At 34.9% G+C, this 26,948-nt stretch overlaps 1 protein-coding gene across 2 annotated transcripts; it reads right to left on the reverse strand.

Moving 5' to 3' along the window:
- Window positions 1-1,743: 1,743 nt before the first annotated feature.
- LOC112008966 (protein CHROMATIN REMODELING 24) lies at window positions 1,744-20,648 on the reverse strand. 2 transcript variants are annotated; one of them, XM_065762667.1, is made up of 23 exons: window positions 20,317-20,642; window positions 20,177-20,233; window positions 20,015-20,089; window positions 18,830-19,869; window positions 18,594-18,724; window positions 18,328-18,382; window positions 17,853-17,981; window positions 16,791-16,898; window positions 16,585-16,640; window positions 16,416-16,506; window positions 14,867-15,004; window positions 14,619-14,696; window positions 12,796-13,005; window positions 12,639-12,710; window positions 9,925-10,005; window positions 9,724-9,842; window positions 8,644-8,755; window positions 8,092-8,160; window positions 7,891-7,985; window positions 6,339-6,467; window positions 4,105-4,170; window positions 3,878-4,010; window positions 1,744-2,119 (listed from the first exon to the last, which is right to left on the reverse strand). In XM_065762667.1, the coding sequence occupies exons 1-23, from the start codon at window positions 20,426-20,428 to the stop codon at window positions 1,958-1,960; spliced, it is 3,318 nt and encodes a 1,105-aa protein (XP_065618739.1). In that variant the 5' UTR covers window positions 20,429-20,642; the 3' UTR covers window positions 1,744-1,957. The 2 variants fall into 2 exon arrangements, with proteins under 2 accessions (XP_065618739.1, XP_065618738.1); XM_065762666.1 differs by lacking the exons at window positions 1,744-2,119; window positions 3,878-4,010; window positions 4,105-4,170 and having other exon boundaries at window positions 6,320-6,467; window positions 20,015-20,083; window positions 20,317-20,648.
- Between the last annotated feature and the right edge of the window lie 6,300 nt (window positions 20,649-26,948).

The raw sequence follows: 26,948 nt of genomic DNA on the forward strand, positions 1-26,948 counted from the left end.
TCCCTCATCGCATTCTCAACTCGTCCATTTCCTTCCTCATATCTCTGAAGAGGTCTGAATTTGCTTCGTTTGAAGAGTTCGGTTGTCAGTAGTCATCTCTCCTGTGGCTATCTTCATCATTATTCCTATTAGTCCCAACCTTCGTGGGTGAACAATTTTCTTCATGTTGTAGTTGTAGCCTCATCTCTTAGTTTTTCCTGGTGAGTTCTTCCACACTAGCTGTAAGTGTCTGAATTTGCAAAGCTAATGCTACAGAATCTTGTGGGGTATTAGACTCCATCCAGATGTCAAAACCAATTGAGACTGCGATTTCAAACGAAAGTCTGAATTTCTCGTCCCCATAGACGACGCCAAACTGATGATGCTGAGATCGTCGGTGGTTAGGTTTGTCCAGAAGGCTTCCAATACAAGTTCGTCCAGATTCCTGCAAGGTTAATGAAAGAAGGGGGATTCTCTCAAGTGGTCACCAGTGTAGTGCCGACCACAAAGTCTCTGATGATAAAGTCAGCAAATGGAGCTTAAAAAAGAGGGAATTCAGTAAAATGAGTAAAATGATTAGTGTGTATGTACCTTGTCTGAGATTTTGTAGGTCCTATAAATAGGCTCTTCTTACTAGCCGTAGTCCTTAATTGGTGACTTGAAGGCTCATTTGGTAACGTCTCAGGCCTATTTAATTTGGCCTTAATGGAGGCCCCAACGGTCTCATCCTTGACATGTAACTGTCGGGGCATTAAGTAGCCGTCTTTATGGCGCCCTATCCTCGTCCAAGCTGGCTCTTTTGGACGAGGATAATTGCCTAGTCTATCATTTGCAATTTGAAAACTATTTTGGAATCTTTCCTCTAATACCATTATCATTAAAGCTTTAGTAGCTTGAGCAATTGGACCGAGCATTATACATCTCTCCCTTCCATTGCCTCATGCCAAGAGTTTAGTGTTGAATTCCAAGCATCTGAAACAACTCAACTTCTTGGTCTCATGTCAGGTACACTCCATATTTCAAGGATCACAAAATGTTGTTAAAATTGAGATTCTACATAAGATCGTGAGAGGTAGGTAAGATTCTAAATCAGATCGTGAATCGTAAAATTCTACATTATTTAAGAAAAACAATCATTTAAAGAGGCCAAAAATCTCAAAACGTGACACTCTATAGGGATGTTATTTTTCGTTTAATTCAACTAACACATCTCTCTACATTAAAATAGCAAAATTTGATCTATTGGAGTGTTATTTTTCATTTGAGCGCAACTGAACCTTTTGTCAAGTTAAAAAAGATTGAAAGAAAGTAGGATCGTTTAAAATCGTCAAAATCATACAATTTTGAACGATCGCCAAGATCCTTGAAAGATTCAGGTGAGATCATAAAATTGTAAAATCATAAAATCCAAATCGAAATTTTGAGAACCATAATCATGGGCAAAAATTAAAGTTCTGAATGGCCAAATCTAGGTGCACTATGACTAGAAAGATTAACATAAAATCCCATATGGGCTCTAGAACATGACCTAACAAATTTGCAGGGAAGAAAGAAGTTGGATGCAGAACAAATGCCATCGCTATAGTACCCTTTTGGCACTTGCAAACTCCTACTAGCGCTTATTTGAGACTGGATTTTCAAGTTCATTGGCACTCTCAATGAAACATAATTCTCATTTATCACAAGGCAGCAACAAGCACAGGCCAATATATAGCAGCCAGACAAAAAAAAAAATACAGATTTAATCTAAATAAATACTCCAAAGAACGTAAATCCTGTCACATGATATCAATGCATGGTGACACTTACATTGCGCAAGAATTTCTGACACAAAACAGAGGCTTTTTTCTGTGTGGATAAGTACACAAAACAGAGGCAGTATACTCCAAATCATAGAAACATATGATCAATCAACCCTACAAATAAACATAGTATTTCTTGTTCGAAAGATTACGTTTGTTTAATCAGCATCAACAATCTATACATTCAAAACCCTTTGAATCTCCCCACTCAAATCATCCAAATCAATAACTTGGTTTTCAGTTCTTTCTTCTTTCCTCATTTTATAGAGCTCAGAATTCAGTTGAGCAATCTGCTTTTGTAATTTTTCTCCCTTATCAGGTAACCTGGAAACCATAGCCTAAAAAAGAGAATAATGAAAGTCAAACAGAAGAAACCTGAATAAGATTATATTTTAATCAAGACAAAATATAACTGAAATATGACAAAACAAACTCAATTCAATGCAGTTTAATATAAAACACACATAATGAATGTTGGATAGCTATACAGTGGTCAAGATTTGTCTATTTAATCTCAGGGATGTTACTTGGAAGTGCAGTTACTTAGGCCCTTGAAGGAATTATAGAACTTTAACTGTATTCTGCTCAGTTCTACAATTTGGATAGTTTGAGCTAAATCCCATATTATTGGCCTAAGACGTCAACGTAAATATAGAATATTGCAAGAAAAAGGGTGAGATATTCAGAATGTTTGACATGGTTAGCAATCCTAAATTAACCCAGTTATGTGAACATCTCCAACTAAAGTGCAACTAGCAACCTTCACTAGACGTCCAGCTGAATTATCTCCTATTGAAGCTTTTATTAACTAATCAAGGTTCAGTATAGCAGACCTGTCAATTTTCAGAATATGAGAAGCTGCAGCTGCTATTAAAAGCTATCCTTCGACTGCTTCTCCAAAAAATAAAAAATAAAAATAGTCTGTAGCCAACTTCACAAAAATGGCAAACTACAGCACCATTGGTCACCAAACAGGCCAATATGATAGCCACTGTTCCATAAAGCTGAAAAAGACCCTCCAAAAGAGGACTAATTTGATCCAAATCTTGTGCGAGGCCAATGGTTGGTAAAATCACGCTTAAGTACAAAGCACTAGAAGCTCAATTCTTTTCACCTCTAAAGCAAGGCACATTTGCAAAAGAGCACCTTCGGCACGCTTTTTGGAGCTTTTTTAATTTCCTTTTATAATATATAAACTAAATGTGAAATTCACCAGTTAGATCTTAATGCTGTTGATATATAATGTTGATTTACTATACAAAAGTCAATTTTATGTTATGATAATACCCCTAAGCCCACCTGTCCACTCCGTTACAATTCTATATGTAAAAGTTGATTTGAGACCTCATTCCACAAACCACTCAGTCACACCAAACATTGATCTCACCAAAGGAGACTCAAGCAAGACAAATTTTACCTTTTACCTCTCTCTCTCTCTCTCTCTCTCTCTCCCCTTTGGCTTCTTTTTTAAATTCTCCTTTCTTCACAGACACAACAGACATGACCACCTTCTCTTCTTCCTTCCCCCCCCCCCCCCCCCCCCCCCCCTCTTAAGGAGAGGCTATTAATTTAGAAAAAGTAGGTGGAGAATATGATGAAGATTACAAATCTTTTGATGACAATTTTGATGGTCCTATGTTTAATAAGGATGATGATTAAATACTTTAGGGTTGCATTGCATTGCTTTTGTTAGGCATAGAAATTATTACTTAACATTCTAGTGCTTTTCAGCCTTTGCTTTGGGGGTATTATTTGATGCAACCATGTACTTCATGTCTTCATTTTAATCATTACTATCAAATATCATGGTTATGTATATTTTGTAAAGCACAAGAGAATCATATAAAATACTATATTTCAATTTTATATGATCAATTGACCACTTAATTGTTATATTGTCCATTAATAATTATTTTCAAATTTACTAAATTATTTTTAAAAATTTTGTTACTCTTCAACTAGGAGCACACTTGCATTTTGCACCTAAACTCCATGAAGCCTTTGGGCTTAAGTGCAACCCACGCTTTTACCAACACTAGCATGGTTTCAACAAGATCAAAATTATTTACCTAGCTATAAAGAGAGAGAATACGTACCTTATTTGCAAGCATTTGAGATAGATGCTTGATTTTCTCTTTAATGTCAGATTCCGTCAATTTACCCCCACTGTCAGGGGAAGAACTTTTCTTGGTCATGTTTACATCCTTTGGTTTGAAAGCATATGCAGCGCTACCAAAATATAAGGCAAGTTCTCACTACAAGAACAAATAGATTTGTAACTTTAAAAAATAAATTCACTATGATAGTTGCTTTTAGACCACACCCGTCAACAGTACGTTCAAGTGAAGAACTTGATGATGAACATCCAACAAATGTAGTTGCTTTTTTGCTGCACCCAAAAAGGAAATCTATAAGCATGGATGCTCCATTTTTTCAAAATGCAATTCTGGAGTTTTCTTGCAGTTTTTGTCAATTGGGTTTACTTCCATAGCTGCCAAATAGGACTTACGAGGACTTGGGTGAGGGCTATTTGCTACTTTGTAATGTTTTGTACCTAGTTTTGTGGATTCATGAGGAGCTGTTTGTTGTTGATTTATTTTATGGCTTGAGAAGTTTAGCCAGCCTTGAAATTTTGGAGTGCTTTGTTGCAATTTCTACTCTATGTTTGGTTGTTGGTTAATTTGTGAAGCTGCTCTTTCTATTTCTTTTTTTATTTCTATAATTTGGGTTTTTTCGTATGCTAAAATTTGGTATCTTCATTATTTGGGGTTAATTTGGAGCTAGTTAAAAGTTGGGCTAGTTTTTGTTTCGAGATTAAGTCTTCAACCTCAACCATATGCTCTACCATGTTCTTACGCAGGAAGGAGATGTCATTTAAGCTAGAGTTCATCAACTTTATTTTAAGATTGGTTCAAAACTAACTGAACCATTTGGATAGTTTGCCAAAGCTTGTCAGGTTACACATGTAACCCACTAGAAAAGCTAAATAAGGGAATTAAACAAAACATAGACAAAATGGAGAGGGGAGGGGGCAAAAGCACCAGTCCAGAGAATTAGTTATAGACAAAGTTTAGCTACAAAATTGATTGTAGCCTTAGGCTACAAACTCATTCAATATCTTTTTATTAGAGGTGAATTTTGACATATCCACCATTGGATTGCATCTTCTTCTTATGTCCTCCATGTTTGCAAAATTTCAAGAAATTTAAAAATCAATAGCTATGTCATCAATAAATTTTTAAATTGCAAGTTTTTTTAATTTAAAATTATGCATAAAATATAAAATTATAGATTATATAATAAATGATATCCGATTGACACAAAAATTGACATGTGCATTAAGAGCGTAAAGAACATGTAATTCAACGGTTAGATTTTCAAAATATGCAGTAATATTTATTTTATTAAGTGATTTTGTAGCCTAAGGCTACAACCAATTTTGTAGCTAAACTTTGTCCATTAGTTATATGACAATTTAAGATTCGTAAATCTATTAATTAAACATAGACACAGCACCATGCAAAAATAGGGAACAGATTTTATGTAAATTCCTTTGCCCTATAATGGTCCAAATGAGGGCACCAAAAATTTAAAATTAAAATGAATGGAGTGCAAAAGTTGAAAGTGACAAGCCAAGAGAGGGAATCACCTAATCTCTTCATCTTCTTCTTGTACAACTTGTACAGGTGCTGTCTTGGAGAAGAGTAAACTGTGGTGACTAACTCCTGCTATACCTTGAGTTTGCAAGAACTCTATGTGAGCTTTCAAATAGTCATCCCTATGACAAACAAGAAAAATTATTGAAATTAAAATAGAAGAGAAGTGAATTTCATGATCATACTACAGATCCTAAAGCCAAACAAGCGCACAAAATCTGAAAATGTCATGCATGTGAACAGCATAATAAAAGTTTCATATTGAAGAAGTTTAGCCAGCCTTGAAATTTTGGAGTGCTTTGTTGCAATTTCTACTCTATGTTTGGTTGTTGGTTAATTTGTGAAGCTGCTCTTTCTATTTCTTTTTTTATTTCTATAATTTGGGTTTTTTCGTATGCTAAAATTTGGTATCTTCATTATTTGGGGTTAATTTGGAGCTAGTTAAAAGTTGAACTAGTTTTTGTTTCGAGATTAAGTCTTCAACCTGCAACCATATGCTCTACCATGTTCTTACGCAGTAAGGAGATGTCATTTAAGCTAGAGTTCATCAACTTTATTTTAAGATTGGTTCAAAACTAACTGAACCATTTGGATAGTTTGCCAAAGCTTGTTAGGTTACACATGTAACCCAATAGAAAAGCTAAATAAGGGAATTAAACAAAACATAGACAAAATGGAGAGGGGAGGGGGCAAAAGCACCAGTCCAGAGAATTAGTTATATGACAATTTAGGATTCGTAAATCTATTAATTAAACATAGACACAGCACCATGCAAAAATAGGGAACAGATTTTATGTAAATTCCTTTGCCCTATAATGGTCCAAATGAAGGCACCAAAAATTTAAAATTAAAATGAATGGAGTGCAAAAATTGAAAGTGACAAGCCAAGAGAGGGAATCACCTAATCTCTTCATCTTCTTCTTGTACAACTTGTACAGGTGCTGTCTTGGAGAAGAGTAAACTGTGGTGACTAACTCCTGCTATACCTTGAGTTTGCAAGAACTCTATGTGAGCTTTCAAATAGTCATCCCTATGACAAACAAGAAAAATTATTGAAATTAAAATAGAAGAGAAGTGAATTTCATGATCATACTACAGATCCTAAAGCCAAACAAGCGCACAAAATCTGAAAATGTCATGCATGTGAACAGCATAATAAAAGTTTCATATTGCCTCAGTGGCCTAAATCTTATTATATAAAGGTGTTAAGCAAGACTGCTATTCATATATCTAGAAACTTCTACAAAACCTTAACTTTATGGACTTCTATATTTCATCTTCATCAATTATAATGTAGAAAGGAAATCACCACTATTGGTGTCCGTTATTTAATAATAATAATATTTCACGAACATAACAAGAATAGAACATAAACACAAAACAGGCCTTTTGACAGATATTTCCTTAATAGTCTCCCACTTATGCATAGACACCATCTCAATATTTGTTTCAAACTTTCAGACGCCAGAACTCCAATCACCCTAAGACACCTCTCTCTGTCTGTCTCTCTCTCTCTCTCTCACACACACACACCCAGTCACCCTAAGACATTTCGATCCTAGTTTCAAGAAAAAGTTGACTTGCAATCAGCATAGTCTTATGTGCATGATCCCTTCAACTCCATCCAAATTTATTGGCATGTAATGTGCATGCACATCACTTGTGCCCATTTCAGGCTCTTTAGTATTGTATAACTGTTCCTCTTATGATTGAAACTGTCAAAATGAAAGTACAAGTTCTTTACCTAGAAGGGAAAAAAAAGTTAGTTATGGCCAAGACACAACAGCTCAAATTTTACTAGTTTAACCAACAACCAATAAGGAAATTGTCATCCAACTTATTTGTTCCTCAAGGTAAAAATATCAGGATTTTTTTTATAAGTAAATAATAAGGTAATAAGGGCTTGAGTCATAAAATTTCCATATAGAAGAATCTTACAACAGACAAACACCTAAATTATCTTCAGAGTATCGCCATTACTCTAGCTTCCATATGCATCCATGAGAGAACAATGAAAGGAGAATTTCTTAAGAAAATGCTTAACAAAGAAAACAATTTAGTTTTGGCATTTCCGTTTTGCTTCCTTCAATTCTTCCTAGATCAATACAAAGTTGACATTGTTCAAAATCATCAGCAACTAATAAACCCAAACAGGTTGACAGAAACTTTATACCACCTCAACATTCAAATAAAATGAGAGTTTCTAGCATACGAAGAAACATTCGATTATAATTTTACAGGGTAGATTATGATCTAGTGTTTTCAGGTTTATGACAAACCCCAAAATATAAATTGACTCATGTTCTAGCACTGAAGACATAGAATGCAAAAACATGTTCATAAGCACAACTCTGCACACAAAGACTACTAAGACAAGCATTATTAAATTTATTCTTTTAAAAAAAATATATTTTACAATATAAACTTAAATTCCATAGACTCAGTATCAGTACATTATATGCTGGCAATCATGCTCTTCATGTAACTGCTGCTGGGTAACAGAGACATCAAACCCCTGTGCTGGGAGACTAAAAAGCTCCCGAAGATCCTATAAAAAAATTATCATAAGTTTAGTACAGAACATCAAACCCTTGGGTCAGTAATGGTCTTGAAATCTGGGTAGTAAAGCAAAACACTTTTTTCTGAGTGCATACCTGCTGGCTGAAGTACCGAATTTGCTCTTTATGCTCAGTTGCAGTTTTAAACAATCCTCCTTTATATATCTAAATCATACATTCAAGCAGTAAATTAACGCAATTATATTTAATGCCTCAAACTTTAGAAAGTATTGTTGGAACATACTTTCAACCAATAAATATGCTAGGAAGCAAATCTCATGCCATATAATTGCAAAACACCAAAAAAGAGAGAACTCCTGCATATAAGTCTGGAAGCTTGCATTTTATACACAAAGAAAGAAAAACAGTCCAATATAACATGTTGACCTCATATTATCTTTATTCAATGTGACTCATTCAAGGGTTTTTTTACTTTTAAACATTTTGAAACCTGAACTGTCTTAGATATTTCCTTTAAGCAGCTTTATATGACTTAAAGCAAAGGGCAGCAATGCTTCTGTATTAGCAGCAACATATTGAACCTCAAGCAAACAAGAGGTTCCCATGGCAAGCTTCATGCACCATGGCATGATCAAATATTTGCATCTGTACAGCCTGAATAGAGCATATAGGGGAAATAAACTTCACCTGCTTTCTATATATCTTTTCTTCAACAGTTCCACATGTCATTAATCTATATACAATGACATCCTTTGTTTGCCCAATTCGATAAGCACGATCAACACTTTGGTTATCCGTACTGCGGGATAAACAAACAAACAAACTTAAATTCAGTTTAACAAATCTTGATCCACAGGTGAATTGGAAATCAAGGAAGACAGAAGAAAATTGTGAATAATTCAAAGACCATATAACTTGGACACCACTACAACCAACAGAGGAATTTAAAATTTAACAAAGAGACTACCAAGCGAGGTTACATTAACAAAGCAGCCATGCGTAAATGGTTTTTTGCAAATATTATTCAATGCCAACTTGAGTCAGATAAAGAAGTGAAAGAGAAGACAAGAAATATTCAGCAACGCAACTTTGTAACTGATCCTCAACAACTTCCTTGACCTCTGTTACTTCCACAGATTGCTAACACCCCAACCCTTCTCTTCACACTCCACTTTGCCATTACCAATGGTATGATATTATTAACAAGACTACATTGACTTCTTTAAGATTAGATTCATATTTGGCCAAACCAAAAAAATCTGCTGCCCACTAGGCAGAGACACTTAATTTTTAAATGATAGGTAACCTGACAAACAACTAAAACTGATAAACAGTAAACAACGTCTATTTTATGGGACAAAAATAAAGCAAAGGTAAAGTAAATAGAATTAGAATAGAAACAGTAAAATGATGTGACAGATGCATGATGAACCCTTTTTTTGCAACTATGATGAAACATATGAGAGAGAGAGAGAGAGAGAGAGAGAGAGAGAGAGCAAGGTTGTAAAAAACTTTATTATGCAAATAACCAACAAAAACTGTGAAGAATTACAGTTCATACAGTCATATTAATTCACTCAAAAATAGAATAACTTTATGGCGGCAATGACTACTAGACAAGACAAAGAAGTTTCCCGAACAATGTTCGTTACAAGTGAAAAATATTACAAAGAAATTCTTGCTAATTTTTTTGTCTAACTTACAAGGTGGGTTTGTCAAAGTCATCCATTTTTTTAAAGAAAAAAAAAAAATGGATATAAAGAGCACCTGGGATTCCAAGCAGGATCAACTACAATCACACGATCTGCTTTAGTTAGCGTAAGGCCTAAACCACCAACTTGAGATGTCAAGAGAAATATGGGGGCTCCAACACCTTCTTGGAAATCCTAAAGATAATAGGAACATGAGAATCAATTTATTTTTACCAAAAAAAAAAATCTTACCATTTTTATTATATACAACACTTACATTAACAATCTTAAGTCTGTCACCAGCTTTTGTGGTACCATCAATGCGCAAGAATTCATATCCTTTGGATATTATTGAATTCTACAAAACAACAAATCACTAATATGTAAACTAGCAAGAAAGCCTGATGTAGCACAAATTACAGGTCAATAAGAAAACATGCCACTTAACAAACCATCAATGTACTATCATAACTCATCATTTCAACTTGCAGATACATTTTTTTATTGGTAATTACACACGTAGCCAATGGCTCTTAAACCCAGAACCTAACTTGCCATTGTGCTTTTACAGGGGAAGAAGGTGACACTTGTATTAGAGATCACTGGCATTTAATTATCCATAAACTAAAATTTATTAGATGATTAAAAGAAATACCAAAGCTTTGTCTGAATTCTAAATCTGCTCAATCATCACACTTTCGATATAGTTCATTTCAAAAAAAGGATGACGCAAAAGAACAAGCACCAACATGCATCTAAGGTGAACAAGGATAGATTTCATTTTCACAATGGTGAAGACACTAGATAGGCCTCCAATCACGGGTGTTTATGGGCATTGATGCAAGAAGATGGTCCATCCAGTGGCTCTGGATGCATGACGGAACCTCACCTCTAGTTGGGCCTAGTTAACCTAATAGATTAGGGAATTTATTTTATTTGCTTTGGTAATCTTATTTAAAATCCCCAAGTTTCTATATTGTTATGCTTGACTTGATCAATAAAACTTCTATTGGAATTGACTACAACTAGCGTACAACCAAGGATGTAAATTTGACATCTAATGAGTTTATCAAATGACAATATGGATGAATAACCACATAGGACAAAACTTCAATGACAAATCTAATGCTAAAATTATTAAGATACAGGGAGATCTTATGCAAACTATCCTAAAATAAGGACTATCAATCTTAATGAGATTTACCTTGAGATTAGCTCCAGCATAAAAACTCTGAAGAAATTATTCTTACCACACAAGGAAAATCTTATGTTATACCAAATAACCATATAATACTAACATTAATAGATAAAATGTCCAAATGCGTCCAGATAAATGTTATGGATGTAAATGAAAATAGAAGCAGCTACATGCCTCAATGAGAATAAAAGTGACTACCACAGTTGCATAGTTACAAGGCATTGCTTGTTTCTCACATGATGTCAATCAAACACAGGTTAAACTTCTACTCCTCAACAATCAGTGTGAGACTTATTTACCCTTAAACAAGCTCAAATGATGGGTTGAAGGTCAACTAGGATCAGATTATGACAAGTCATTATGTGGCAAATATAGCCAAATATACAAGTGCAGCAAATGCAGCATTGGCAGTTCAGAACAAGCAATTCTTAGCGAAGACAAGTACTAGGTGTTTAGAACAAATCAAAGAATAAACAAGGAACATGTAAGAACTAAGAACATACATACATACATACATATATGTATATGTATATATATATATATATAGAGAGAGAGAGAGAGAGAGAGAGAGAGAAAGGACAAGCAAGAAAAGCAAGAATCTAAGATGACAAAAATTGACGAAAGACATTTAAAAGTTAAATAAAGAACAAGAAATGGTCTTCAATCACATTAAGTGTAACAACTCAAAGAAAGGGCTAGTCATATCAGCATTTATACCCCGAAAGGACTAGTCAAATTATAATTAGGGCTCCTCATAATCACTTCTAAACTCAAGATCCACCTAGTAAACACCCAATACGGGACGCAACACACACCTGCACAACACACAGTACCAATCCAATCTAATTGGATCCCCACAATTTGGGATGTCACAATCTCCCCCCACTTAAATTACTGACATTCTCATCAAGACCCACGTTTTGTTGCAATGTCCCCCAAGCCACATGGCATTACCAAGGTTGGATTGATACCGTTTATAATTTCCCGAGAAAAGCGTTAGCCATATATGCACTCCAAAAAGAGTAGTCAAGTTACAATTAAATCTCCTTGTAATCACTTATAAACCCACGATCTACCTAGTAAACACCCAATGTGAAGGCATGTAGGAGAAATAGGAAGAAGGGGAGAGAGGGGGGTGAAGTTGAACCTATCAAAAGGCAAATGACATAAGGTGATGGAGACCAAAATAATAATTTTAGATTGGTTTCCCCTCTTTTTGGTAAATGAACATAGTTTTAGGACAAAAGGTTTTACCTACTGTTTGTTTTGCTGAAAATTTTTGCTAAAAGTGTGCTAAATTATACTTGTACTTTGAAAAAGTGAGAAAAAGTAAGAAAAATTGAACTTTTAAAAAGCTATACATAAAAGCTAAAAGCGAAAAAATTGGCTTATAATCCAATGCCAAATGGAGCCTTAGAACAATACAATCATCCATACACACATCCAAAGATGTAAACAGGGCAATGACAAGCATGGGGTGGGCTCTATATATAAACAACTATACCGTACATGAATGCAGGTTTGTAGGTTCAAGTTGATGAAGTATATCATTGAGAAAGAATACATGAGAAGAGGCAATAAATTCCACACAAAACAGGCGTATTCAATAAATATAAAAAAGATACCTTGATAGAGAAAAGTGTCCTAAAATATACACTAATGCATGCAATAAGATATCCATCTTTGCAAAAACAATAAAGTAATAATTAAATAATAAAAAAACATTCCAATATCCCCATACTATCAACTATATTTAAGAGAAATTTTGAAAAGGAAACAAAGTTAAGACTAACCTGAATAAGATCAAGCATCTTACGGGTTTGAGAAAAGATAAGAACACGATGGCCCTCTCGTATCAAGTTATCCTAAGAAAATTCATTGCACAAATTATATTGAGCAAACATCTTAAATATCTAGAGCATCAATTAATTAATGTGCAGCACTCCTCACCAACAAAGATAATATGAAATATATTTTGCACGAGATAATGTCATGCTTCTCTTCCAAGTCATCTGTCTCAGCGACATCAGCTATGTGCATTGCTAATTTTTCAGCCATATGAACATCTTCCGGTTTTAGCATTGACTCCATTCCTTCCAATACATCTTCAGCAGCTCTCTTTGTCAAGAGAAGTGGATGATCACATATTTTCTTTAAAATCTGTTTCGAATCAAATTATATTTATAGTTATCTTTTTTTGGGAAAAAAATAGCAAAATAAAGTTTAATTTACTGATTTCTGGGGCTAAAGAATAGAATAGCTTCGACAGGTGCATGACAATTTTGTCCCTGCAACCTGGCTCAATGGGGAAAAGCATTGAAGAATTATTAAAGAAAAAAATGAGCGGCAAGGTTTGAACACATTGAATAATGGAAAATCCATGGTCCTGTCCAGTGACAAATCATTTTCTGTTGATTGGTAGGTCTACACATGCCAGTAATTAACATATGAATCATATAATACATTTTAAAGGACTCAAAAATTTATGAATTTTATACAATAATCTCCTTGTAACTAGATTATTAGTTTCATGTTCAGAACCCAGTTTGGATCAGTCAGCTAAATGGACAACCCAATCCTGTAGCTGGGCTGGGTTCAGGCCAAGTTAATTATTCAACGGAACCAGACTGCATCTCAGAACATTACTATTGGCCAATATATCAATCTACAGGAGCTTTTGTATCCATCCATAGTGGAAAGCTTTCCAACATCAAGAAGTCAAATTACCAGGTAATACATCAAAGTCTAATCATAGCTACCTAAAAAGTCAATTCCCACAAATTCAATCTTTAATCCCTATGCTTACTAGATGATCCCACAATTTTTTGTATTTTTTCCTCATAAGTAACATAGAGGTGACAGAATTTGGCAACCAATATGCATTATTTTGTAAAAGAACGGCAGACATAACATTAAGAAAAATCTTCATCCTTGAGGATCAAATATTATTATCAAAGCTAGTGATATAACAATGCCCACCATCCAAACATTGAAAACAAAAAAGGAAAAGAAAGAGATTCTTTGTATGCATTAAAGGAGCCAAAATCATGTAATTATTCAAAAAGACTAGGTACCTTCTTTCAGCACAAATATAACAAGCACAAATACCCAAAAAAGTATACAAGGGTATGAGATTTCATGTGTTACTGGAATCTCATTACAAATTTAAAGAGCACATTGGAACTAATTTAAAGTTCAAGTTTTTTCACTTGGTCATGAATTGTGACTAAGATCAGCATTTTGTTGTATCTTGCTTTGCAAACAGAGTTTAGACACTAAAAAATGAGACACTAAGAGAACAGGATCATTTGTCATCTCCTAAGGCTTTTTATATGCAATTTTTGGGCCCAAGAGGAGGGGACAGGGAAATTCAAACTAGTGACCTCCACTTCATGAGGCGTGGTCCCCAACAAATGTTATGAGTAAATTATCTTATGACTAATTTATCAACACAACAATTTAAAATATAAATAATCCGAATTTTTATAACTGTAGCACAGAAAAATGAATCTTTAAAATTTGTTTCTTGCCAATTATCATTACCAGCTATTTTTAAAAAAAAAAAAAATAACAAAGAATTCCATGACGATATCCCCAGATGCATGATCTAGTAGAGGCACAACTAGATCATAAAAGTAGATATTAAACAATATTTTAAAAACAATGATTTAACTACCAAAAAAAAAAAAAAAAAAAACAATGATTTAACTACCAAAACAAAAAAAAAACAAAAAAAAAACAGCAGAAGCATGATTAAGGATCATGAACAGTACCGTTAATGCAGCCAGTGGTGAACCATCAAAAGCTGACAGAACCAACTCACTTTTCAGAAAAGCTTCATAAAGTTGTCTCTACACAATACAAGTGCAAACTAGGAGATCAACATGACATTTTAAACGAAACCACAATGGGAGATGAAACGAAATGTAGACTGAGAAAACTAGGAGATCAACAAGACAGTTAAAATAAAACCACAATGGGAGATGAAATGAAATGTAGACTGAGAAAAAGCAGATCAAACCTGGCAACTGGTTAATCTTAGCCACACAATGACCTCATTCTTCTTAGAAAGTTTTGCAGTTGTTTTGGAATTTTCTTCATTAAATACCTCACTCTTTAAGCGACGCAAAAAGTAAGGTTGAATACGTTCTCTTAGCTCCTGAAAAAATATATATATATATATATATTAACAATCTATTATTGTCCTTGTCTGTTCAAATAATAAAAGTTGGCAGCTACCAGTTAGAAAGCAAGAAAAAACAAGATGCAAGTGCAAGAGCTTATGACATACAACAGATGCATATACATAGGGCAATTACAAGTATATAGCACACCATAAATATCAAAGTCAGGAAATGACATTGATACGGTTTTTCTTTCCATTCCTTTTAAACAGAATTTGGAAAACAGATTCTTAAAAATAGCCATCCATACTTGCAGCTCATCACTAACACTTATTGGCAATTATATAATGCATTACTTTAGAACCTCACTGGAAACCTAAACGTCATTCAAAAGTTAAAGCTAAACATTCTAACTTCTAAATACAGATAGATATGGACATAATTATTATATTTCAGGTATCTTATTTAAGTGGCTGCAGAGACAAGCAGAGGAGACTGGAACCTACAGAAAATATTAATTTAAGCCAGGAATTTTGTAAGAATAATTTCTCCGCTCCTTAGTAGGCTAATGAAAAATGTATGATAAAAATTATTGAAATAAGCAAAATCCAAAAGCATAAAACAAATAACTGGTTGATACTTGTACCATAACCTTAAATGAACAGTAGTATCAATGGATCTGGATTTGTAAATAATATATTATAGGTATCTGCGCAGATATAAAACATGTAAAAATGATCTTCCCAGCTAGAGCTCCCTAAAAGGAAATATCCAGTTAGTGAACAAACGTATTTCCATTACTTGTAAATTATATAAGCACAATATTATCTGCCAAAGTAATTTTTAGATTATTGTTATGAGAAAATTAAAAACCTTTTACATGTAAGATACCTTAAGCATCAGCATAACTGAAGTTTTTAACCGCCAAGAGGGCAATTAAAGATATACAATGTACACAAGGAACCAAACCAACATGGCGTTTAATATCAAACTACTAAAACCCATAAGTAACGACACAAAATGAACGTTATAAAAGCTTCTTTTCTCCCTTTTTGGAGGATCCAACAGATTTGACATCATCAAAGCCAGGTTATTTGGCAATGGATCCCCCATTGCATCATGTGAACCATTTGGAGAGAAAAAATAACCATAGGAATTTTGACAATGAAGAGAAATCAACACAGGATATTATAAATAGTTTTCTGAGAACTTTATCTTAATATTGCACCATTATTGGGGTGGTGTCAAGTAGTTCTATGGTTGAATCATATGAATGTATGTTTGTAATTCTTTGAGGAAGTTAACAATTTCAAGCTTTCATTTCTTATAATAAACCATCATACATATCAAAAAGATAAAAAGACATCCAATTTATATCAACCAGAACCCAGGTTCAAGAAGCACAAACCATAATCTAACCATACTAAGATAGTAAAATATCATTACCTTTGCAACTGCTGAACCAATACGCTTTTCCCTATCAGTAGCCTTTTTTTCATTTCCGCGAAGAATGGCATACTCAAATTTTTCCTTAAACCTGGGAAACTCCAATTTTTAGTGCCACAAGAAGCACAAGCATAACTCAAGACAACTGCAGCAAGATGAATATTATTACCATTTCTTGTCACCCAGCAGCTCAGGACAACAGAAGTTGAACAAGGCCCACAACTCCTAGTTCCAAAAAAAAAAACAAAAAGACACAGAAAACTATACAAGGATCACATATCTGAATTTGATTCAAATCTATAAACATAGCATTGAAATAGGAGTATAATTTTAGAAAAGAACTAATGATCACATAACGAATGCCATACAAGTTACCTTCAGATTGTTTTGTAATGGCGTGCCACTGATGATAATACGATGAGCACTTGGTATCTCAAGCAAACTTTTGGCTCTCTGTGTACTTGGATTCTTTATAAGATGCCCCTGGTTGTAAATGGGTTGGTCAGATAATAATGTAGTAGTCATAAAATACAACAGAAAGGTCGTTAGCTCATGCAAAAAAAATATATATATATATATATATATATATTATTATGCGCAGTGATAATATGAGAACAGTAGTGAAATTTTAAATATAACAAATGATTATAAGATTCACAATGTAATAGGGTCAAGACTGGCCTCTCCCTTCCCCAACCCTGCAGAGTGAGAAAAATATTCTTCCTGAACCAACCTGCAACTTGAAAAAGCACAATGTGAGGGCAAGGAAGAACTTCTATCTGAGTGGCAGATTCCCCATCAATCTGCCATGTATAAGCCTTCAAATTTGAAACCTTAAAATGACATTCATAGACCTCATGTACAGTCCACAAAGCAGTCCTTGCAGGCCTAAACATTCAACTAAGCTGAGAATGTTAACCCCACTCAAGTTCACGGTTATTTGTTTTCTACAAAAGATTGCCAAGCTCCAAATGCTCACTCCCTTGTTTTTCTTGAACATTTTTAATCGCAAAAACATCACTCTAAATTAGTTGTTGACAGCTTGGAAGTATCTCATATCCCAACTTGAAAAGCTAAAGGGTTACACCACTCCCATTCTTGCAATTGATAATATATAACTAGTACTGGGAATCTCACTTATATAGGCACTGCTGTATAATCAAATGCCCTTGCATTGGCAAAATAATGAGTCCCTGATTGGCTGAATGCACGACATGCAAAACAGATCAAAGTTTCTTATATTTAAAATTGTATACTTCCATTGAGATTTGAGAATAAAAACAATACATGCAAACATATTGCATGTGAGTACAACTAGAGTAGGGTGGGTGGGGGGGACAAAACATACTATGTGTTACAGTAATGCAGTCAGGCATTCAAAATAATTAGCAGTCCATTTAAAAATCAAAACTACAGGGAAAGGATGTAACTAAATACCTCATCAAGTATCATATAATCCCATGTGACACTATCTTCACTGTCCTCGTCCTCAAAGTCATAGTCCCCCCGTAAAGATTTTGAGTTGTTCCGTACAATATCATAAGTTGTGAGTAGAACACCTTTGTCCTGCAAGTAGCAAACACAGAATCTTATCATCCCACCCAACAATTAGCAAACCAAGAAAAGAACACCAGCCCCATGGTACCACAGCTCTAGAAACCATAACTATAAAAATTGCAGAGCAACCATTACATGGAAGGTATGACAAATTTTGAACTTCCAAGTTCAGCATTTAACCAAATTTGAACTTAGGAAGATTGTGAATCAGGTTAACATATTCCAGACTGGCATAAACTCTTTCAGCCTCCATCAAATTTCAAGTTCAATCTAATGTATAAACCTTGTTGTGTGTGTAGTATTGATTTGCTAGAAATATTTTAAAATGCCAAGTTGCCAACCAATATATATATACCTGAAGTACATACTGGAGCTCGTACTGTCGAGCTTTTGGACAAGTCCCATAGTATCTGCATGGACAAGTTGGTGATTATGATTCTTACATTTTTTTTATTGGCATGTTACAATTGTACAAGATGGGTTTTGAACCCACAGCCTCACCCTCCACCTAGGACTTATATAGGGAGGAGGTGCCGATTGAGGTAGAGCTCATTGGTTTATGATTCATACATAAATAAATATTTTTTATCTTTATCAAAGGTACAAGCCAAGTAGCCTTACTCTCTTATCTTATTAGAGAGCCCCACAACCGATAATTCTTTGATCCAATGGGGGAGTAGCGTTTTTGGGGCCACAATTATTGCTCTCTTAATCAAATGCGAATGAAATAATCCAGCTAAGAAGCCACAAATCTGAAATAAGAAAAAAAGTACTATCAACAAATTACAAATATTATATGCACGTGTGTGTATATATATAAAACAAAATTTCCTAATAAAATATATCCATTTCTTTACCTGCATTGTCTTCCCCAAACCCATGTCATCCCCTAAGATTCCACCCTTACCCTGACAATGCAAAGCCCAGAGCCACCTTAACCCATCAGACTGATGCGGGTACAACATTTTGGCAATCTTACCAGGCAACTTGTAACAAGATTTTGGGCCATTCAAAGTTATAGAACCATCATCCTCCACAACAGAATCATCTGCATAATCATCCAACACATCAACACCATCCAAATCATCATACTTGTCTTTGGACTTACTCCCTTGCCTCTTCACCTCCTTAACAATTCCCTTGCCACTCAAAACAACACAATCATCATCATCATCATCCTCTCCCACTTCAACTTTAGACACTAGAAATTGTTCCACAGGCGCTAACTTCTTATCCACCCTCTGAGGTTGAGGTTCAATCCCTACACTACATTTCGTTATCCCATGTACCCTACCTACAAAATTGTCACCCTCCAAATCAATATGCAAATAATTTACCTCCTCTTCCTCAACTTCAGACACAAAAGGTTGTCCCTTAGACATTAATCTCTCACCCACCCTTTCGGGTTCATTTCTATTTAGCCTTTGACCATCATTCTTCACTCCATGTACCCTAATTCCTTCATAAACCTTCCCCAAATCACTTTTCACTTCATGCTCTTCTACAACATTTTCAACCCCATCTCCATCCCTCTCAATCACATCCAATGAGGAATCAAACGTGACAGATGCAGACGAAAACGAAGACCCAGCACTCGCATATTCAGGCAAACCAACTTTCTCCTCCTCACCCAGTCCAACCCGCTTCGGAGCCTGCTTCTTCTCAATGGACATAAAATCAAACTTAGCACTTAATTCATTGAGAATATCCCTAATCTCATTCCCACCCCCATTCTCACCACCACCCTGAACAACATTTTTGGGCATTGGCGAATCAAAATCAGCAAAATTAGGCTCATCAAGCACCGCTCTTTTATCAGCACTATCATTGTCTCGAGTTGAAACTTTACATAGACGCCGCCTACCTTTGATCTTAACCTTCGTTGGCTCCTCTTTCTCTACAGACCCATTCAATAAAAAATAAATAAATAAATCAACCATATAATAAAACGACAAAAACACTTTCACTCATACATTATTCATACAGAAATTTATACATACACATGGCGTACAAGATATAAAAAGGGGAAAATAAATAAATACCGAGCTGAGAATCAGAATCATCGGGAATATTATCATCGTCTTCATTGACTATCGATGGCTTCGCTTCTCCTACTTCTACACAGTACATTAATCAACAATTACTCTCAAACATTTCAAAAATTTTCATGAAAAAAAAAAAATGAGGAGAGAAAAAGAGAGTACCGAGTGGAGGAGAATCGAAATCGGTGATCCCTGAGAATTGGGGAATACCATCATCGTCTGCGAGAGACACAATATTCAATAATCAGTGTAAATTCTGAATAATTTCTTAGAGAGCGAGAGGGAAATGAAGGAGTGAGTACCGAAAGAGTGCTTGGAGGAGGGTTTAGGAGGAGCGGAGAGGTCTTGGAGAAGACGGTAATGGCGATCGTTGAGGCTCATTGGTGTCTTCCGGCTGCCCTTTCTGTCCGCCATTTTTGAAGCAGAGAGAGAAGAGAAAAGAAGGAATATGGGTATAAAGCAAATCTCTGTTTCTTCTTTTTGAAAATGGATTTTCTGAGTGTTGCTTATATATACAGAGCCATAGGGGGAGAGAGAAAAGGTTGGGGCAGGGTTTTGGGTTGTAATTCTTGTGGGGCTTTCAGGGGTTATTTGGGGTCAGTATTGTTTCCCGCTCATGTGAAGTTTGAATTTTGTATCCTTATGGAGCGGTGGGCTATTATATTATTGTTAATTTTCCATTACCTCTGTGTTTGGCTACAATCACATATTTCTCTTATGTATGTTTGGAAATAGGGATGGAAAGAGTAAAAATATATAAATAAATAAATAATTCTTTTCTTTCTTATGTGTGGTTTGCAAAAGGAAAAGAAATGGAAAGATCAAAAATAATAATAATAAAAAGAATGTAGATTTTTACTTAAATGCCCACATGAAATTGGGAGAGTTATTATAAAAAATTAAATAAATAATGGGCAGAAATGTAATTTCTAGTACATGAAAAGATAATTATGCTAGGCTCTATTTTTGGTCGAAGTCTTTCTCTCCAATTTCGGCCCAAAATGGGCGGATTGTAGAATGTGGGCTCGAGTGATTGGCTTTCTTCCCTTTTCTCTTCCATCACATAAACCAAATAAAAGAAATTGTGGGGGAATGGGCAGAATGGCTCTGTGTGTGGGGAGTAAATAGTAAGTTAGGCAACATGTTTAAGAATTAAGAAAAATAGCATCTCAAGTTTTAGAAACTCGAGATCTATATTAAAAATCGAGATCTATATTTGCTGGTGAAAATGCCACACAAATCTCGAGTTTTAAAAACTTGAGTTCTATGCAAAATAATTTTTAGTGCGATCACCCCTACAGTGGCCTTTTTAAGTCCTATAGTGACGTTTTAAAGCCCTATAACAGCGTTATTCTGCAAAAAAAATTTTAAGTACCCATGCTAGCTAGGTTCAAGGAGCTCTATAGTGGCGTTTTAAGCTCTATAGTGACATCTTATAGCCCTATAGCGGCGTTTTCCTGCAAAATTGTTTTCTAAGTGTCATATAGTGAGCCCTATAGCTTTATAGTGACGTTTTTAAGTCCCTATAGTGGCGTTTTTCGGAACTCGAATCTTTAAAACTTGATTTTTATTTGAATTTTTTTCCCCTTCGGAGCATTCCACTTACAAAGCGAGACTTAAAAACTCGAGTTTTATCATGGAACTCGAATTTTAGACACTTGAGACGCTACTTTTCAACATTGTTTTGAAACGTGACAACTATCTAAATTTTTTTATATTTATTTTTAAATGGAAAAAAAATTCAAGAAATTGTTGTTGTAAGAGATTTTGGAACACCTCTGCTATTCTTCTAGTAGTATAAGGACAAACAACATATTGATTATTAATTCGTAGTTTTGAATTCCATACCTTATAAATCCTATAAGGCATTGGGAACGATTAGATCAATCTCTTTAGTTGGCTTTTTAAAATAAAAATAAAAATATATATGAATGATAAGATATTTTTTCATATATAACTTTAAAATTTAAGAGCAAATTACAAATAACACCCTCACAAACATTGAGCTACCATGTATTGTACTTAATGACATTTACCTCTCTTGCGGTTTGTTTAAGGACGGATGTTTTTTGAAAATAACTATAAAAGCCAAACTATATTATTAGTTAGGCAATGTTTGAAACTATTTTGGTATCTAACAAATCGAGTCCAAATGACTCGATGTTAGGGTTATAAATCGATTATATTACACTCGGTTTTCCTATTGCGCCAACAGTTGAGGTGGACAAAGTGTCCACATAGGCCTAAAAATCAAGTCTAATGGACTTTGTTTTCGTTCATGGAAATCAAGCCCAAAGTACTCGATTGTCGTTCGTGGAACTTGAGCCCAAAAGACTCGATTTTCGTTCAACCAACATCACTTAAAACATCACTCAAACTCAAACACGCTCAACAGATCACTCAAATACACTCAAACCCAAACACATCGAGTCCTCACAGTCTCTCACTCTTCAAAACCTCACTCTCACTCTTCAAACCTCGCGCCACTCTAAGTCCTCACAGGCTCTCGCTCTTCAAACCGAGCACCAACTGCTCAACCTCATCACTCTTCAAACTCTTACTCTCACTCTTCAAACCTCGTGCCACTACTCAACCTCAATCTGAAGGTAGGTACCCCTTTTCAATCTACTTGCTTTGATTAGATCAAAATAATTTTTTTATTTATTTATTAATGCTCCAGATTTATTTCTTTTTTCTAGGGTTGCTTTAGATACATCATATATGTGTTCTTGTTACACTACAAGCTTTTTCTTTGGCTTGAAATTTTGTAGTGTTAATTAAGTTTCATTGGAAATGGAAAAAACCCACCCAATGAAAGTGGTCCCCAGTGATTGTAGATAGACATTCATAACAAAACCATTTTGATTGTGATGAGCCTATTGTGGAGGTGTGAATGTGATGAGAGGAGTATCAATATCATGCTACAATGGAAGTTGGTGGGCATTCATATATCAATATACTCTCTCTCTCTGAAAGCTATACTTTTTAGGTGGCTTAGAATCTTGTATAATATGGTGAATGGGATTTCAAATAGAATAATTGTAGTTACCTTTAAGTAATGCACTTTATTGGGTTATTGTTTAGTAACAATTGATATGGACAATATTTTAGGGTTCTACACACTATTTTTGTAAGAAAAGAGGAGGGTGATTATGAAATACTACCAAATTCAGAAAGTTAACCATATATTGATTAGTTTTTAAAAAATTTTGAACCATTAAAGGGTGTCCAAAATGATGTACTAAATCTGAAATCTTCATCTTAAATAATATTTTCATAATCAATACATTTTTTGTTTATTGGTAATGGATGATTTTCTATTGGCATGCATTGTACTTGATAGATTTTGTCACACAAACAGTGAACAGAACTATATGTTTGCATATGGTGATAGTCTTCCTATTATTGTTGTTGTTATGATCATCTATATTAAAATCATAGTTGAAATTTCCTAAACAAATTGTTATGAAAACCAAAAAACTGTAATGTTCTGATAATAAGCTTTGCCCTATTTCAACTCTTTCACAACTTCCTCCATTCCTCTAAATCTAAATGGTCCTCACCAAGAAAAAGTGGCACTCGCAACATTTTTTTTTCTTTATTGTAACTTTCAACTATTCTCAAAAAGTAATTTTTTTTTTCTAGCACTAAAGTAGGTGTCATATTTTCTTTAGGCCTAATGAACTCTAGCCCAAATGACACCTCCTCCCCTTGTGAGATCATGAAGGAGGTTAAGGTTGTGGGTTTAAGAGTAAGACCCACTGAATTTGTGTAACTTATCAGTTATCAATAAAATTAAAAGTTGTCATCTTTTTTATTGTATTAATACATTATGTTTAGTTTGAATGGTATGCTTGTACTATGGTTCATCATTTGCACACGAAAGAGTTTGTACAAAGTTATGTACAGCCAATAGGCTGTTATTTTTATTTTTATTTTTTTTGTTTATGGTAGTCATACTCTGATTTCAAGGACCACTCCATCTTGATTCAAGTATTTACTCATATGAAAAAGCAGCTTATTTAATGACAATGTTACCACAAACTACTATTATTTATGACACCCCAACAGCATGTGGGGTGTCAAGAATATTGTAAAGAAAATGAAAAAGGATTTTGAATGCTTCTGCAAGCTTAATAAGCAACGTTGTTGATTTGTCAGAGCATTGCTCTAAATCCTCAGAACACAGCTCTAACTCCTCAGAACACATTTGAATGAAAATGGAGAAATGTAGAAGGCTTAATTAATTTAGCTCTTACTAAGTTTTTGGCAGCATATTGAATTTTTTTATATGTATCTTTATTCCCTGTGGTTGATTGTCATACTTATCATTTGTCCAAGAAATTAGGCTATACATTGAGATCCTTACCAATTTATCTTCAACATGTGCTTATATTACTCTTGACTGCCTAAACTTCATGCAGTATGGCTGTCATTGCTGCTGAGATCCCTGATGAGTTCAGTCCTGGTCCCATGGAGGGTTCGGTGTTAAGGTTTCTAAAAGAATATCGATCGTGCGCTGTTTCAGAAGGCGAGGTAAAATTAAAACCAACCACTTGCTGAATATTCTCTTCTTATCCTTTTACATTATGTTGATTTTTTTTTTCCATTTCTAAAATTTTAAGTTTGTCAATGGTATTGCTAGCTTTGAATGCATAGTCAACCCCATTAGTTGGGTTGAGTTAGATTGGTTGACTATTGCACACCCTTACATAAAGGTTACACTTAGATAATTAAAGACATTACCATTGATAAGATTTAGAGAGGTTTGACTGTTTCAATCTTTTAGTATTTGACTAAGATAACCAAATTGAATTGTGAGAGCCAAAGAGAATCAAATTTTGATGTATGTATTCGTTGTAAACATGGTGGGTAATGGGTTTGATTGCTATTATGGCAATGTTTACACTAGCATGCACGACATAAGTAGCAGGATAAACAACTAAAAAACAAATTTATAAACTGCATTGCATACTTTTATTTTTCTACAGTTGTTGCCTTTTTTTTTTTTTTGGATGATATTTTAATTTCCATTGATAACCACTTTATTTTTGTTTTTTGGGATCAATAGCTACAATCTATATACAAAGGTTATGGCATATTACATCTCATCACCATGGTTTTATCATGTGCAGGATTTGGGGGCACTGAAATGTCGTGGTTGTAATGATGAGTTTCGAAAACGATGCCTGATGGTGGATGATCGCGTCCTCGACATTGTCAAGAGAGTTGGATTAGAGGGGCTGCATAGGACCCCATCTAGAGAGATTGATCATAACTTGATAATAGCCTTCATTGAGTGATGGCGGCTTGAAACCCACACCTTCCACTTGCCACATGGTGAGACAACAATCACATTATAAGATGTGAAGGTTCTTTTGGGGATTCCAATCGATAGTAAGGCAATTGTTGGAACAACTGACTTCACATGGGTTGATGAATGTCAAAATATGCTTGGAATTGCTACTAATTGTGTGGAGCTAAAAGGACAAAGGATCCAAATTAATAGGCTACTAGAAAAAGTTGACCAAGGGTTGCTCGATGGTGCAACAAAGGTGGTTGTGCATCTGCAGGGTGTTATATTCTAGCACTCCTAGGGACACAATTTTTGCCAACAAGTTTGGTGATAGGGTGCATACGATGTGGTTGTAGATGTTGATGGACCTCGCAATCCACCTTGGTATAGTTGGGGGAGCGCTTGCCTTGCATGGTTGTACAGAGAGTTATATAGGGCAACTGATAGAGGTGCCAGTCAGATTGGTGAGGTCTTGATACTGGTTCAGTATTGGGCATGGGTCAGATTCCCTTTTTTGTGCCCAAGGATGGACCTCCCACCAGATGATGCATATGGCCCACCATTTGCACCTTCTCCATTATCCATTAAGTAAGTCTCTTCCTTGACCGATTCTCTCTATTGGAAATAGATCCATAATTTTAAATGACATGACACATTGTTAGACATAGAAAATAAAATTTTAACCTTGATATTCCTCAAATTTTGAAAATTAATAGGATTTTTATTTATTTTTATATATCGTTTTACAACCACTGAGATCATATGTTATGATTGATGTATAATATAAGTGTTATTAATTTCTAACTCCACCACTAATCATATGTTTAGATAATCATTTATTAGTATAAACTTAGCAGTATGTAATGGTAAATTTACAATTGCCCATCATTTATTGTCATTGATTACTTCAAATTCTCAATTCCAAGTATTGACTCCCTCTTTCTTAATTGTAGGACCGTGTGGGTCGTGAGCACAAAAAATAGCCCTGTCGAAATTTGTCTAGTCCAGTATCGTCAACTTCTAGATTCTATGCATCCCAACTAGGTACCCAAATTGTGTTTCTTCTATTGTTTATAACTATTGTATACTGTTATAACTGTAAAATAGCTCATAGTTGAAAATAATGGAACATTGCATAATGTGATACCCTTTTATTTGGCTACTTCGGGTGGTGTGGCAACCATATGAAGCTGAATTAGGCCACCTGCCTACGTTTTGTGTCGTAGGAAGGGGCGTGTGGATGGAGAGGGTGTTGCTTATATGTTTTTGGCTAGTAGAGAAACATACACCAGATCATGTTGTTCTTCAGTTTGGGATGGTACAGGAAATCCCCCAAATGTTGATACTGACGATGCCCTTCATGCCATAGACTTGAGGGGGAAGACCAATGTAAATTGGAGGGACAAACATGTTGTCCATATCCAAGTATGGAATAGTCAAGCACAATTACTATGTCATGGAGCACGACTAGAGGGTGATATGTCGCCTGCTCATCCATACTTCCATTCGTACGGTAGGGTGACTTGGAGGTTCATCGATCACACTACCACTACACTTCTTATTATGGTAATTGTTTTGACCTTTCTTTTCAAATTTTGTTGCATATCACCATTTTTGTGTTAGATGTACTAATTGTAT

Source organism: Quercus suber, unplaced genomic scaffold (assembly GCF_002906115.3).
Source record: "Quercus suber isolate HL8 unplaced genomic scaffold, Cork oak 2.0 scaffold_468, whole genome shotgun sequence".
NCBI lineage: Eukaryota > Viridiplantae > Streptophyta > Magnoliopsida > Fagales > Fagaceae > Quercus > Quercus suber.